Source organism: Poecile atricapillus, chromosome Z (assembly GCF_030490865.1).
Source record: "Poecile atricapillus isolate bPoeAtr1 chromosome Z, bPoeAtr1.hap1, whole genome shotgun sequence".
Taxonomy (NCBI): domain Eukaryota; kingdom Metazoa; phylum Chordata; class Aves; order Passeriformes; family Paridae; genus Poecile; species Poecile atricapillus.
This window is the reverse complement of record NC_081289.1, coordinates 141,563,987-141,581,374: the sequence shown is the minus strand read 5'-3', so window position 1 is coordinate 141,581,374 and position 17,388 is coordinate 141,563,987. Positions and strand designations below refer to the sequence as shown.

General features: G+C 36.2%; 1 protein-coding gene across 2 annotated transcripts in view; it reads right to left on the bottom strand.

The window, feature by feature from the left end:
* PIK3C3 (phosphatidylinositol 3-kinase catalytic subunit type 3) overlaps positions 1-17,388 on the bottom strand; it is a 68,135-nt gene that overhangs the window by 11,287 nt on the left and 39,460 nt on the right. For both annotated transcript variants that reach the window (XM_058826032.1, XM_058826034.1), the window contains 2 exons: positions 13,493-13,661; positions 7,321-7,411 (listed from right to left, as the gene is read on the bottom strand). In XM_058826032.1, coding sequence (XP_058682015.1) covers positions 7,321-7,411; positions 13,493-13,661 — 260 coding nt within the window. The remainder of the gene's footprint in view (positions 1-7,320; positions 7,412-13,492; positions 13,662-17,388) is intronic.

Below are 17,388 nucleotides of genomic sequence, written 5' to 3'. Positions count from 1 at the left end.
CAAACAATTAGACTGATCATTTTCTTGTGAAAGGGGGTGAACCCCCATCAGTGTTCACACAGAGGGTGCTCTCAGTATTACAGCCCACAGACAGATGACTGTCCTCTCTTCTGGACAGTTTGATTTTATCCTTTTTTGTGTCTATCCAAAGGTGATACCAAAATGTGTGAGGCTACTTTCACAAACAGCAGTTAAGCTCTTGCTTATGGGAGCCAAGTATTTGTGCTGCCTGTGCTCACAATAACCTCGCCTATAATGAAGCATCTTTGCAGCACCTTCTTTAATCAATGGACATCTGAAACAGAGCTCAGTCAATTAGGACACTGTCCTCTAATCCCTGCTGAGTCCTTTGTCTGCCAATGAATCACCGGTCCCTGATGATTTCTCATTTAAAGGTCAAATCTGCTATGAAGGACAGATAGAAACCATCTGCCTTTCCTGTGGAAAAATAAAAAGCTTTTTCTGTTAGGAGGTGACAATGCTGAATCCATTAGCTACATCTGAAGAGTGATGGTGCACCTCTTCCTTACGCAAAACTGGCTACATAATTGACTCCAGATTTTAGTCATTACTACTTAGAATTTATAGCACTGGCTAATTTTACAAAGCCCAACAATTAGCAATTAGCACTGCAGCTGTGCTGGAAATGGAAAAGCAAGGAGCAATGGCAGGAAAAAAGTGAGTGCAGTGATACCTTCATTGTATTATCAGTTAAGCATTGACAAGTCAATATAACGATTTCAGCCCAGCCTTTTTCCTGAAATCTGACAAATGGAAAAGCATATGTAAAAAGTGGAAAATTTAGAGACAATTATCTCAGGGGCCAGAGAAAGGAAGACACAAACTGAGGAGAATCCTCTTCTACCTTTCAATTTACTTCCATTTTGTGACATTTTTGAGCCAGGTTTTCAGAAAAGCCTAAATCAGAGAGTGGCAGTAAGAGATGGTGTCATGAACCGTGAGGTGAAGTACACTATACTGACAGCTCTCTTTATAAATACTGAGAGGACAAAAGGAGATTAAAGGATCAAAAAGACTACTAACTTTAAGCTTGGCAGTTACTTTTTCTTGTCAAAAACTGACAAGGTTTTTATTATAAAACTAAACATCAAGAACCTGAAAAGGGTTTCTCCAGGTTTGAGGATGGAGACAATTTTGTGCAGTTGGTAATCCTGTTTTCTGGGTTTTCCTGTGGGGAACGTAGTGATCAAAACTGGAATGAGGGAAGTAAGTCAGTAAGCTTTTTCTTGCAACTATGGAGTACTAGGCTTTTTTTCCAGAAATACTGGGTAAACTCACTGAGTGATATTCTGTATTTCCACTGTATACCCACTGCAAGCAGACAGCTGGTTCAGAAACCCATTTTCCATACACTCTTCAAGAATAGTTTGCAACTTCAAATAAGGCTTTGTTTGTTTTCAAGTCAATGCTTATTTTCAGTCCAATTTTAGCTGTGAGAATGCACAGGTTAAATCAGCACTGATTTAATTTCTAAAAAAAAAAATGTTATGCAAAGCAAGTAGGAAGGTACTGCCAAATTCTGATGTGCTCTAAATTTGTATCTTCAGGTGAAGTCATAGGGAGTTTGTTTCTTTTCTTGCTAGCAGGAAAAAATTATCCCCATTGCCATCTTCCTTTGGTAAGTTAATCAGTTTGTGTAGTTTGCTTTCCTTTTGAACAATAAGATTGTGCAAGTTCCTTCAGGCAGGACAGGAAAAGAGCAGCCAGATGTGCTTAGACCATCCTGTGCCAATAAACCATGTCAAAGAGGCGCAATCTATACTTATTTTACAGAATGTTGTACATGACATGAGCTACTGTTCCAATTTTTCCTTTGATCTGTATTTCTCCCAAGACACTTCACAACTTTTGGACAGAAAGAACACTTGGACAATACACCTTCTGTTAGATTTTAAGCTTGATTATACAATTGCATTCTCTCAGAGAGCTCGCTGGGATGTCCCACTGTTACTAGATAGTAGAGGATAATTTGGAAAAAAACCAAACCCAAACAGTCTGTCTTTGTTCCTCAGGTTAGTAGTTATAGTCTTTAAGAATATTTCCCACACTCAGATTTTTCTAAAAGGTCTCATTTAATATATCACTAGGAAATTCTTAAAAAAAAAAGTAATTAAAACTCAAATAATCCAAGGCCTCAGAGAAGAGGACATGTTTTACTGAAGTTTCTTAATGATCTTACTTGGTTTCATTCTATGACTGAAAGTAAGAAAGTCCTTCCAACATCTTCTCTTAACTACTCTAACTAGTGAGCATCCCATTATCAAACACCTCTGCCTTACAGGAAATGCAAGAGACAATAAAACAAATCAAGACATGGAAAATTGAAGTAGTATATTTTATTTCAACTTATTTTATTCTAGCTATCATTACCACATAGTAGATGCAAATTTTATTTTTATTTAGAATATGTGCATGATTACTAAAATCAAGCCTTCATTCTGGGTCTAAGACCCAGACTATTTGCTGAAAGTTTAGGAAACTGGAACACAAAAATTATTTCTGAATGCAGTTTTTACACCTTTCTGTAACCAGCAGGCAGACACTTCCTGCAAATCCCTTCCTGCCCACTGGTGGCACAGGATGTTCCTTTGTGAGGACAAAGTTTAGACTGGGAGTTCAGCTACTGTCTAACATTGCAATGCTTTCACTATGAGGAAGCAAAATTGTGGCCATTAAAGAAAAGTCATTCTTTAGCAAAAACCTTTAGAATAATTCATGCCTACTTCAAAACAGCAATATAACTACACCTACTGAAAAGTTCCAGTCAAAGATCTTTATGCCAAACAAATGGTTTGACAAAATAATTGCAGTGTAATATTTCAATAAGCATTTTAAGATATATAATACATATACTACTTCAGTAAGCATTCCTTTGTTTTACAGAAAAGGAAATTACTCTCCTTGCAGTTTAATCATCAAACTAGTATTCTGATTAATCTTCAAATTTAGATAAAGCTAACCTATCACATGGCCTGTAAGCCCAAAGCCTGACTTGCTCCAGGCCCTTAATGCGAAAGAAGGGCTCTACAGGTAAGTGTGCATAAGTGTTGCCACTACAGCCCCAATGAGGAAAATGCTGGCTATGAACTTCACCTCTGCTCTTCACCAGGACACCTTCTTAGATACAAAAACATTTGTAAATCTCCACCTTTGTCTTCTGGGAAAGTGATACCCTGGTTGAAATGGCTATTGACTTGTCTCACATATCAAAGGTAATTTGATTTTGCAGGTCAGTCCAAAATGGATCTTCACCTAATTTGAGTCTGTTGAAATATATATGGATTTTTTGTTAAAGCTTTAAGGAAAAAATAAAAATCAATTGAGATGCTGAAAGCATTTATTCAATTTTTCTACAACAAGGTACAGTATTACCTTGTTAAATGACTGAATCAAATTGCCACTCACCCCAAGAGAGGCAAGGCACCTTGTCCCTTTTTTTTATTAGCTCTAACAAAGCTTATAACTGATTTCAGATGGGCTAATGGGTATTTAATACCCCAAACAACTTTTCTAGCACATTATTAAAAAAAAAAACCCAAACAACAATGATCTATTCACTGTTATATAACAGGTTTAGATGATTCTGATACTAGCCCATTTAAAGGTATTTTGTGTTTTATCTTTTTTAAAGTAAAACAGTAAAATGAAAAATTGAGAAGTAAAGAAAACAATTACTTTCACAGGATCTTTGAACATTGTCATATAAGCGTCCAGTAGATCATAATACCAACAACTGATTTATGGAAGGCTCCTCTGCTTACCCACTCTTTAGGGATTCCAGGGTGATGTATTATTTTTACAAAAATTTAAGGAGTATATTTAAAGGATAACTTTGAACCAAAAAGACCAAACTGTCAACAAGAGTCAGAAATAGCTGAGATGTCAGGAAGAGAAACAAGGAAAAAACCACAAAAAAACAAAAAACAAAAAAACACCAGAAAACAAACCTTGAGAGAGTTGATCTATTTGGCATCTTCCTGCCAATACTTTAATGTGCAGGTTTTGTTTTCTGAAGGAACAAGCACACTCTAACTTAGAAGAACCTGGGGAAGTAGGATCTTTCCCTCCCAAAGTGATTTGCATTCCTTATCAGAAACACTTGCCTTACTGCTTCAGTTCTATTTGCTTTCACATTTTAAAGCCTCTGTGAATGGGCAGCCTGGAATCCCCCCGGGTAAAAGTCACAGTCCACCAAGCTGCAGCACTGTCAGAGCTCAGGATCCCAATAACTAATGTCTGCATTTGATCTAACAGTGTATCTGTCATGTAACAACAAAGCTCGTTTTCTTTTCATGCAATAAAAGCACTGATATTTCCATTTTGTAATGGGATTTAGAAGTAACCACACATGGATCTAATTCAGAATTCTGAGTGGTTTGAGCATGCACTGGTAACACGACATTTGGGTTTGATCCCACATGGACTCACGTAAGAGCTGGACTTGATGATCCCTTTTGGATCTTTTTGGATCTTTTGCAACCCAGAATACTCCGTGATTCTGAATTTCCTTTTAGATTTTGCTGCTTTCCATGATCTCCAAATTTATGCAATACTGTCAGGCTTTACATAATCTCGATTTTTAATTATTGTACCTAAGTGAGCTGTAACATACTTCTCAGTTGTAGAAAAGACCTTCTAGCTTTCAGTCCTGTATTTTGATTTGTTAAGTCAATAAAACTATATTGGAAAGTTACAGAGAGTAAAAAAAAAAAAAAAAGTTACAGAGCTTTACAAGTGTCTGAAATACACAATTATTGCTATATTAAAACCATCCTTTACAAGTATTTTACAGAACCCAACATCCTATTATCATGAATTACTGAAAGCATATACCCTTGGACAGCATTTCTAGTGAGTTTTCCACCATAAAATGCAACGCCAAGATACTAATAAGAAACAAGGGTATTGCATGTTAATTAGCAGCAAGCAGCAGAAGACTCTTTGTCAAAAATATTAGAGCTGACAAGAACACATTCACAGCAAGGATGAACAACACTGTCACACAATCAACCTGGCCTAGTGGAAGTGGCCCATGGCAGGGGGATGGAATGAGATCATCTTTAAGATCCCTTCCAGCCCAAGCCATTCTGGGATTCTTGCGATCTAATGACAGGGAACCCTGTAATGACCAGTAATGAGTAAGATTAAAATGTGTCATAAGTCTCAAACTCATTGGTGCAAATATTAAAGAACCAGGACTTCTTAAGTTCAATGAAACCACTGGTTTCAGTTCCTGATGACTGTTTCAGTCAAGCACAAACTTGCCCCAAATTAACCCCTGCTCTACCTGTTGATGTATATTTCAAATTTACTAGGATTTATGGTGCATTTATTAGTAGACTTTACAATCTAAAAGAAATACCCTCTCCTTACTGTGTAACTCATGTTTCAAATGGGTAGGCAGAGCCAAATGTGTCTTCTTCATAAAGATGAAATTCTTTAGATAGGGCTTGCATACTGTTACTGTTTGGAAGGTCTCTTCCTTGAAAAGAAGACGCTTCTACAGAAGTGTAGTTACTTCCAGAACTTGGCAGGTACTGAACCATTCCAGTTGCCTACTTTAGTCTTTTATCTCCCATATTCTATGTAAGTCACCTACTCAATCTGTAGGGCATTAGGGACAGAGGTGAGGTTAAAGTACTGATTAGAAGAAATAATTTGCTGTCATTTTATCAGGAAAACAGCTGAGTGGAGGGAAGATTGTCATCTTTACCATGAAACACAGCACTTGTGATTAGCTTAGCTTCCTGAATATGAAACTGAACAGCTGCAAGAACTCTTTGTATTGATTTGAAACCAGGAAACTCTAAACAGAAATGCTTGGATCCATGAAGATAAAATTCTGAATCTCTGCTATCAAAGCTTATTGAAAACAGTGAAGAATAGCCTATCTGAGAGGCAATCCACTGTTCGAATAGAAATTACACTAAACTTATTTCCATTGGAAATACAGGCTCCACAAAGTCTTTTGGGGAATTAAAAGAGAGTCCTTCACTATAAATCAGGTTATAAAACCCCCAACATTTGTCTAAAATGTAAGCGTAATGAAATCTAGATGGAGATGTATCCAGTATTTTTCATGTCAACTGTTGCTCAAACACCCAACGGATAAGAATGACTGTAGGAGTAAAACAGGTTCACAGTGGAGACTTTTCTAAGCCAGGCTGCTCTTGGGATAAGGAGTTTATTATTTAAGTAGAGGTGATTAAGTAGAAGAGATCCATTTACGCTGCCAGCCACAGCATAAATGTGCTCAAACAGGGAGAGAGAGTGGAAAGAGGGGGCTGAGAGCATGAGAGCAGTAGGCAATTAAGGGGGTAGAGAGAGAGGGGCAAGAGGGGGGAAATGAAGAGATCCAAGTTTTTGTTACAATACATTGTATCTTTTTCTATGGCTAATATTCTAATTCCCAGTAACCAACCAGGACATGACACACAATCTATAGAATTTACATATAGCCTATAATAACTACTACATTACCATACAGTGTTACATTTTAAACTCTAAAAGCTACTCTTCAAATCCTTCTCTTGCTGCTTCCACCTTTGGATTCATTGTCAGTATTTGGGTATTGTTCAGTCAATAGGGATTCTCCTTCAGCTGGCTAAGCTATTGTTCTTTGGTTATATAGTAACTAACACTCAGTATCCTATAGCTCAAAGCTAGTTTTCATTTCTATTTCGATTATAGGTTTCATATTTTCAGAATCTTTTGCTAAACAATCATATTTATAAGGTTTCCCTGTTTCATCTTCTCCAACAAATGACTTAAGCTGGTATAAAGGATAAAGTTAGAATTACAGGACACAGGTCTGCCTTCAAAATAAACAAAAATTTCTTGTTGATGAAGATATACCTACTGGTATAGCCTACTGGTTTTAAATCTTCAATAGACTAGTTTTATAACTAAAAGAAGACTGGTTTTATAAAACCATCCATGATTTAAAGGTTTCTAGACTAGATAGAACAATCTTTCATGATACAGTTAGTGCTGACTGCCTCATTTCTCCTAAGTTTGATGGAAGGTGGAAACACTGTTTTTAGCTAACATACCCAGTGAAACAGTGCTAGAGCAGAGTTGCATGGATGATAAGAAGCCATTCTGTATTCATGGGCACATGTGCTAAGTGCTCTCCAAGTACACTCTCCTATCTTTAATGATTCTAGAAATTGCTCAAAGCTTACAAAACGAAGCAAGTATTTTCAGATGAGAGACAAATAAGTCATCATCACAAGTGACTGAAAATTTCATAATGAGATGCCCCGGGTTACTGAAAGACAATGAAAGCTTCACAATTACCTTTTTTACAGTCTTGTCAGGTTCAAGAGCAATATCTGGAATGTTTGCATCCACCATGAGTGAGAATAAATTCAAGATCAAGTTGGAATACCTAAGCAGAAGAGCAAACTATTAAAACACTTTGTAAATTGTACAGAAGACATTTTGTAAACAACTTAATTTAAGAACTTATCATCATCTTATGAAGAACTTTTAATGCTTCAAAGATCCATTTTTAATACTAATTGAAAGCATTTATATTGAAGAATACAAGATACTGATATTAACTATCAAAGTTTAACCTTCAAAATCCCTCAAACTGCCAAAACTGTAAATATAATGCTCTGATTTTGTTACAACTTTCCAATATTGTCAGAACATTTACTCAGAGACACATCAAATATAAACTTTAATATATTTTAAGTTTTAATGCCATTTTCTACCTCTGGTAGGATAAACATGCTAGAATACTGATTCAGAGGTTATTTTTTATTAAGAAGTTATACGGCAGCATGATATATATTCAGATGAAGTCTTCATAAGTACAAAAAATTATTCTTCCAATCACTGCAAGGGTTTTTGACATAATGAGTTAAATATTTAACCAGATCCAAGTCTTCAGTTGCTCAGTTAAGCTCCAGTAATAGTGGTAGCACAGTACACTTAGGAAGTACAAATGTCATCTATAACCATTAAAAGAGACAAATCAGAGAACAGTTTTTAGCTTTAAAATGGTGTTGGAAGCACTCATGACTATTTGTGTTAAAGAACACCATCTTGCCCTTGCAGAAAATTAGCTGTCGGTTTCTTTTTCAAAGGATAAGTTTCAGGTTCTTCAACACAAACTGAAACTCCCCTTCCTCTGCAAAAAGATCTGCTTTCCTTTAAGACACAAAATATGTTACTGACTTCACCATTTGAAATATTGCTTTGCTAAGAGAACCAGGAGCTTCACTGATAACAGAAAGTGAATTCTTAGCAGGAAAACTTGTTTATTAGGGAGCTGTCAAATATGTATCAGCTATATATACAATTTCAAGGAGTACAAAATATTTCAGATAAACAAAAGGTCTGCTTCATAGCTGTATTTTACAAAGTAAATATTGCTCAAAGAGACATCTCTCTAGAAAAACTTAATTCCAGCAAAAATTCTTGACACTTTATTATTATCTGGAAATAACACTACCTAACATTCCAATATAAGTTTTTCGACATTATAAGAAAAGCATTAAAATCAACTGTTTAATTTTAGAAATCTAGAAATCTTCAGTGCCTCATTTCTTTCAGCAGTTTTACTTCACTTCCCCAGGGGTAGGGGGCTGGAGTCAGGAAAATTACTTTTATGATAAATTAAAAGAAAAAAAGAGAATTTAGCTCTATGATTTTGTTTCAGATCTGGATAAGAAATCTGGCAGTCAGGTTGCTCTGCTGCTAGGAACAGACATCACAGATTTCAATGAATTTTTCTTCTACTTGCCTGAAACTAGCAAGTTTCTTTTTAAACATGCTTAAATGTTACAGGTACTTGCTCTCAAGTATTTTCCTAGGTTAGTGGTACCTTCTGTCAGTAGTTTTCCCTTCAAACTGACACAGAATCCAAAGTCTCAGAGTCCCTTCTGCTCTTCAACCACATAGAGCGTAAGAACTTAAAAGCACTAGAGGTTATTGGAGCTATTTATGTGATGGAGGCTTGTAAAAAAAGATTTTAAACGTCTAGGCATCATTGATAGATGTCAGTTAAGACATGGTTCTGTTCTATCCAACGGAGTCTTCTGATTCTTGAAGAATAAGATCACTGGAAGAAACTCATTTAAAAACAAAACAAAACAAAACAAAAAAACCCAAAAAAAACCACCACCAACAACAAAAAAAAAGGTAATGGGGGGGTGGGGGGCAGAATGGAGTGGAAAAATCCCTAAATATTAAGGAAGAATTGCTCACTATACTATCTGCAGGTCTGTCGTCTGCCCCTCACCCCAACATTTCCATAACTGAGTCATCAACTGCCATCTTTCTTACAGGCAACATGGCAAATACGCCATGAGGTTTTATAGCTGGGCAATTGACAGCCCAAACTCATCTAAGAGAGATTTTGCTGAATCACCTGAGTTTGGAGCCTGACTCGTAAAAAACCAAACACCTTTGTCAAACAAGGGATATCAGTCATCTTTGACATTTACATTACAAAGGTGTCTGGAATAGCTGACATCCATCCACAGCCAGAACAAACTCTGAGCCAGGCTTTCTTAGTTTTAAGGAGGTTTAATGAAGTACTTAAACTGAAACCTGAATCTTTCTGACATCATTCTTTGCTTTCTCCAAACACAGTACAAATTAGCTCACAAAATAAATAAAGACTGAGGTACACAGAAGGTTGATTAACTTCTGGTTTGAACATAAAGTACTATTAAAGAAACTCAACAAAAACCTCTACTTCTACATAGAAGAGGTTTCATATATCAAGAAAAAAACCCACATCAGACAAAAGGTGAAATTCTCATTGCTACGTTTTCTGAGAACAGCAACTTTTGTTTTCAAGTAGTTAACATCTCAAATACCTGCTTGATCCTAAGCATTACTTTATTTATGTTTTCAATATTTACCAGACCCTTTGCATATAGATGTCCTAAACCAATCAAATATTTAGAGTGTTGACTTTGCAACACTCTACCAAATTTGAAGCTACAAACATCCACTATAAAGACAAGGACAGGAAGGTATACAGTTATCTGCAATACAAAACTAAGGCCCTGCTTACCTGGTCTAACTCCAAATCCCTAGGTTTAAAATGCCTTAAGGACACTATCTTTCTTTCAGTAGCACATGGGATGCCCCACAACTCAATTATCTTCTCAATAGCATGAATACTCCCACATCATTGTCAAGTCACAGTTTGCTATAATAAATTACAGCATTTATTCTTCCAAAGTATTTCCTTGCAGTCCAAACTCAGTGAATATGGACCTGATCCCACCCAGCTTCACTTTCTCTCTTTTCTCCTCACCATCTAACCCCAGCTTTTAGAACACTATCCGGACCCTGCACTGCCTAGCTACAACCTTTCCAAAGGAGCAGCACTTCCCAAGAGCCACCACAGCTTTCCACTTGTTGCGTACAGTGTTTCCATTCACATCTGGACAGCACCCTCAGTCACTAAAATGAGAACAATCTGGGGAAAAACTGCTCCAGCCAGCCAGAATACCCCACCCCTACAGAGAAAAAACTCTCAGCCCAAACTACAGCTTCTGTCCCTACTCCTTCTTATCTCCTACTCCTTTGTCCTTACTATGGCCTGTAACTCAAACTAAATAGCAAGCTTCTCACAGGACTAATGCAGGGGAAACCTTTACTTGGAAGGAACAAAGCAAACTAGAGCCTCACTCAGGAAAAAAATTCTGAAATGCTCTGACTGGATTCTTTGCTGCCACAGATTGCCCAGAGAGGGTGTAGAGTCTCCCTCAGTGGAGATATTCCAAACTAGTCTGAGAGAAATTATGTATTTGTCTTTACAAACAAGCTGTGGGTCTGCTGGTAAATAAAACCAGTGCTGAGAGATAAAAGAAACAATGGGAAGGATTCCACTGATCGATGAATGGAAGAAAAGATATTTGCCTTTACAAACAAACTGTATGTTTGCTGATAAATGAAAATGGATATTGAAAGATGAAAGAGACAATGGGGAAACACCATAAAGTCCATAAGAATTAAAAATTAAGAGGGAGAGTTATACATTAGATGGGAATTTTAGGTATCAGGCGTTCCAGGAAGTCCATATCTCTCAAGTACTTCAGCCAATGGGGAAAGAGAGAAGGGACGTGCAGCCAGGAAATTAGGATAAAAAGGAGGCTGCATCCTCCAAAAATTTGAAAGACCCCAGGAGAATGCCCCATGGCCTCTCCCTTCATTCGAATAAATTAAAAGGACTCCCCTGTCTCCTTTTTGGACATAAACCTCTGGTGTTTGTGGATTAGTTTTCCTGGCAATTCTGAACTTAACCCTGTGCAATATGCTCTGGGATGACCCTCATTGAGCAGGGAGGTGGGCCAGATGATCCATTTTGTGATATTATAGAACCTGCTGAAGATGTGTAAGTGGGAAATTCTTGGTGGAAAGGAAATGCTGACATGTAGAAGGATTTAAACATCTTTAAACAGGTTCAACATGCATAACAAAAGCATAAAAGGCTGCTACAACCCAAGTGAAGATGCAAGTCCTGCTGACAGCCACAATTTGCCCTGCAACACATTCAGAATGCGGCAGCTGCTCCTTCACTACAGCACTGCTGACAAACACACACGGCTGATTACTGCTGCTCATAAAAGCAGAAAGCATTTCCTTATTCCTACTCCCCAAGAAAATCCCCCAAACTAACTAAAGAACATGCAATGATTATCATATGCCAAAGTGCTAATAACCAGAAACAATGGACAAAACTATTCTTTTACTTGTAACTTTAAAATTCCTTACTTTTTTTTTTCCCACTATGCAACATCCATTCCACCAGGAATCCTGATACACCAAGATACTTGATATGATACTTGAAATATCATAGAACTAATTATTCCCCAGGGAAATAAACAACTAAAATAAAGCACAATCTGATGGAGATGACAAAGTTAGCATTTTGTCTTAGCTATCAGAGGCTTTGATTTCACACTACTTGGCCAGAAGATGTCTGTGAGTGGGTTTCTGTCAATATGCAGAACTGCTAGAACTAAAATGTTCCACATCCAATTATTCTTTTTTAACAAGTAATCTTAACTAATTTTAGTTCTAGCTGCTTAAAGTAATTGTTACAATAATTCTAATATTATCATACAGTATTGTTGTTGAAAGCCTTAAGGATATTTATCCAGAACCAGTTAAAAGTATTTTCCAACAAAATGAGCAAATATCGGCAATACTATAATTACAATTACAATTCCAGACATTAAGAATGAAACCATCTTGATTTACAGTTTAGTTGTATACCCAAATTACCACTATACTACACATTTAATGATGATCTTTGTAGCAAATTATTACATAAATTAATTCAATGAATAATCTTTCACAGACACAACAGACCTTTCCACTGAAACAGCTAGGTTTAAATAACAAAATAATAAAACCAACTCAAGTATGTGACAAATAAGAAATACAGCATTAAGAAGTTTTAAGCACAGCTCAGAAGTTGGACTGTTCTCTGAAGCGATAAATACTGCTTGCTGATAACATGCCACTGTTTTTTAAAATTGTTGAATGGCTTTTTAACCCATTAATAATGTCAATTCCTAGATCAACCACTTAGTCTTCCTCCTTTTATCAACTGAAGAACTACATGAAGCATTTTATTTCTATCACTGTCTGATTTCCATATTCCAGGTACTTTTCACATAAGCTTACCATATTACCAATTTCTTACACATCTTTGAAAGCTTCCATTAGGCAATCTTTGATATTAAAATGAAAATCTTTCCTCTTCACTGAAGATGTGCTAAATCAAATCCCTGGACAGACCAGGAGTCCTTACCTGTGCTCTGTTTAAACAGAACGAAAACAAGCTACTTTGCTCAGAAAGTTGATGGATAAGTAATACAGTTACTGCACAAGAATGAAGCTGATTCCAAATTTAAAAGAAAGATCTGTTGGTTCATAGACACCAGAGTCTAAAGAACCTTTAGCTGCCACAATTCTGGGTATTTAAAGAAATTTCTAACATGCTTGATTGTCACTACAAGTTGCTAATTTTTGTCCCACAGGCGCTGAACTGAACTAAGCATATGTGTTGTCATCTTCAAGCCAAAGAATTTGATCATCACTAATTTTAACTGGAGGAGGATAAAGCAAATGAGTAATGACTTAAATCAAAATGACAGTTCCTTGATCATCAATAATCAGAGGAAAAGAAGCTTCAGGGCAAAAAAATACCCAGAAAGAAATATAATTTAATATCCTACTTGAGTTATGAAATTAATCTATTTAAGTTATTAAACAAGCAAAACTGGGGACTTTATCTTGAACAATTACATTCACCCTCCACATTACACCAACACTGTGATGTTTTCATTCCTTTGTTTCATACAAATTCTCGTGTTCACGTTTAAACAAGCTTTGAATTTTCAACAGAAACATTTCAGCAATTCATTTGCTCATCTCCTCTCTTGCTTTAGAGTGGCTCTAATGAGTTTTGGCATAAACCTACTGCTGTTACCTGCGTAGGTGGAGAAAGGCTGTGTAGCACTGTTTACGGAACTCCTGGTACTGCTCACTCTGGGTGCCTCCCATGCCTTCCACCATCTCCTTGTTCAGCTTCATCGGGGGAGGAAGGGGCTTGGGGTCACGGCCCAAAATATAACCAAAGTCAATGTGAAACAGTTTACCTGTAGAAAAAGGAAAGGCAAACACTGCACATAGTTCTTGGTGCAAAACTTAGGAAAATATAATCATTAAGAAGATAGTGAGCAGCTCCCAGAAAGTTTTCTGTAAGGTTTTATAACAGTATATTTCTTATCTGGAAATGATGGTTTTAAAGAAGCAAACCTGATTTCAAGTTCAATAAGAGTACTAACAAGATCAGTTTTCCTGCTTTTTTGATTTTTAAACAAGTGGAGTATATTCACAAAGACTGAACCAATATTGAAACTGGTCAGTAGATACTAAATTCAGTTTACATAATAGATGCTACTAATTCTTTGCACCTTCTTTATAATTTTTTAGCAAATTTAAATATTAATACTTAAAGCAGTTCAATGTGTGTTTCACATTTGATTGCTGTAGCATGAAATATGGTAAATGTAACATAGAACTAATATAACAATGAGAAAGTACAACTCATAGCCCTATAAACAACATTTCAAAGCCACTGATCTGCAAAGAAAACTTCAATGCTGTTTCCAAAGTCTTTGGAGTTGTTTAAGTAGGGTCAAAAATTATCCATGGCTTTGAAATACACTGAAGAAACATCACTACCACTTCAATTTGAAACCGGATTTCAAATCCACCAAAAAGTTTGTCATACCCTTTTTCAGTACTAAAATGAATTTGATCACTTGATCACTACCTTTCCCTTCTCAGTTCAACTGACTGCATTTAGAACACTTCTTCAGCAATAAAAAAACCTTGTATATGCCTCCTCTCTTCAAGTGCACAAGGCCATTGTCCTTCCTATCAAGAGCCTGCTGTGCTGCTCACCTTCATGCTCACACATAAGCTGGGGGAGAATTCAGAGTGTTCCCTATCAATATTATGATATGCATGAGATGTTATCACTGGCAAAATGAACAACTGAACTTCCATTGGTAAACTTCAGTTTACCGGCAACTTCAAAAAGCCTAAAATAAAGTAAAACAATTCATAATTCTTAGGTAGCTTTTTTTTAGGAATAATCTTGACTCAGTTAAATACTGTCCATGTTAAGCAAAATAAAGTCTCTGAATGTGTTCTGAAAATGTATTTTTAATTTGGAATGTGTAATTTATGCAATGGCTTGAGCTATACCACAGCTACATTACAAAAAGATGTTGAGATTGCAGATATGCATGGATATACAAGACAGAAGATTTTTTAAACAAGAAGGTGGAAAATTATAAGCATGATTGTTATCTAGACAAACACAGACAGCACAGAAGATAGAGTCTTGTTTCAAAATTATGGAACTGAGCAGCATTATAGACAGGGGTGTATTTGCTAAGGGGTATTTTAATCTACAGCATTTGTATTCATTTTAAGATTTCATAAGATTAGGTTCTCAGTGCTCTTGGAAAAAAAATTGAGCAGTCATATTTTTCAACTAATCACCTGTCTTTGACTGTTTCATTGAATAATAATTTAGTATCAATAGAAAAGGCTTTTTGAGATCTGTCATAAGCATTCTTCTTCAATCTAAGAAACAAACTCCATGACAGTCCAATTTCAAAGAGAGGTCACAAGTATCCTGAACAATTGGCAAAATATTTGCTGACTGATAAATGCCACAACCATTACATTTTGCATAACTAACTGTGCTATAAAAAAAAACAAAACCCTTTCTTCAATACATTCTTTCTGGTCTGGTACAGGAGATTATTTTAGAGCTTATTTTTGTACACCAAATTTTTGAAGCAACCACATACAGAACCCTTCCATCATTAAGCTAGAAAAAATGTTTAACTAAAAAGTTTTGGGGACCTGCTGTCTGTTCACTTATTCAAACCTGTCACCTTGAAGAGTCAAGAGACAACATTTTGAATAAAACAGTAACTCTTGTAGCAGTAAATATTTTTTTTTGAGTTTGCTCTGGAGATGAGGAATAAAAGATGATAATTAATAATTTACATTGGTAACAAATACATCTAAAACATTAAAAAATATTTCAATAATTAAGTGATAGATACTTAGAAGTGAGATGAGGCCATCCTGTATTAACATTTTAGGTTTCCTAGCTGTACTTCAAAATTCAGCTGTTTTTTTAGGCTGACTTAAAATGTATGTACAAGCTCCCATTTAGATAAATATATTTAAAACCTTTCAAACCTGTCTACTAAACACAGACCTGACCAATCTTAATTCAGCTCCTGGAAGATCAATTAAACCAGCTCCCATGCTACAGAATATGGACACAAAAGGCTCTCCCTGGTTCCTGCACAAAGGTGTAGCACCAGGAGCAGCCTGCGGGAGCACTGAAGGTCTAGAGATTTCTGCAGTGGAACTAGACTCGTGTTACCCTCCAGAGTAACAACTGAACAAGTGAGGAACAAGCCTGCTTTGGACAAATTAAATTTGCTATATATTTTGTACTGAATATAGCTGATGTTTATATTCTTATTTATGTTAATAAATAAGAAATTTATCTAGTTAATAAACTCAATGATTTCAAATCTTTTAATACTTAGACAAAAGGGTTTCAAGTATTTCAAGTGATCATCCCAAGTGCCATTTATACCAGGGTGTTACTCTGAGTATTCCACTTGTATTAATGAATGTGACAATTTTCATTCAACATAACTCCAATTGAAAGAATAAGGGGACCTCTGGAGGACATCTGATCCAAACCCCTGCTTGAGCAAACACCCAGTGCCAGGTGCCTTAGCCAGGGCTAAGTTTCTGAGTATCCCCAGGGATGGCCTCTCTATAACCTGTACCAGTCTTCCCTGAAGAGCTGATACTCATATCATGATATTTATATACAGTAATCACCTATCTTCCCAGTAATCCAGCCTTCATGTGAAATTTGTGCAACACTATTTTTTCTAAAGACTTTGAACTATGATGTTTTACAAAGTAATTCCATGTCCTTCCTTCAATATACCGTGTATCATAACACACTTCTCATACACCATCATGTTTTAACACAATCCAACTCCTTCTGATTCATTATGTCTTAATTTAAAGGGCTCCTAATCTTTAGACACGCCTATAAACTACAGACAAAACCAGACTCTACTTTGGTTTACTACTGTTCCCAAATGAGTGCTAAATTATAGAGGTGAGGGTTTTGTTTGTTACAGTCATGATTTAAACTAAAACCAAGAGTTACTTAAGACAACAGGTAAAACAGATCTCATCATTAAAACTAGTGGACTAGAAATTACCTTGCCCTCTCCATTTATTTTACTGTAGAAAAAGCAAGACACAAGGCATTTACTGCATGGAAGAAGATGAGAAGCTTCCAGGAGTTAGCAGCATGCACATATAAAATTATTTAATTCAAAATCTAAAAGCTGATACTGTTGGGTACCTTTGAATTTGTTTGTTTTTTTTTTTTAAATTCTTTTATTCTATGAGTTTGACAGCCTTTTTTCACTCAACACCTGTTTTTCTAACATATGGAATAAAGAGGACAGGCCACTGGAGATTCCAGGATATGGCACAAAACATGGAAGTTACCCTGACTACAAGTCAGAGCATCAGGAATTTCAAAGTCCATCTGACTTCCTTTCAGCCTTGAGAGTGATCTTCGATTAAGTGAAGCATGGACCTGCAGAGATTAAAAATTGATACCTGGTGCCTGCAATAGCTAGTAACACCTGACTGCAGCTGGAGATGGTGATCTGTCCATCACTTTCACTGCTAATACCTAGATTTTAATATATGAGAAAGTTCTTATACAGCAGCACAGAAATTGTTTCA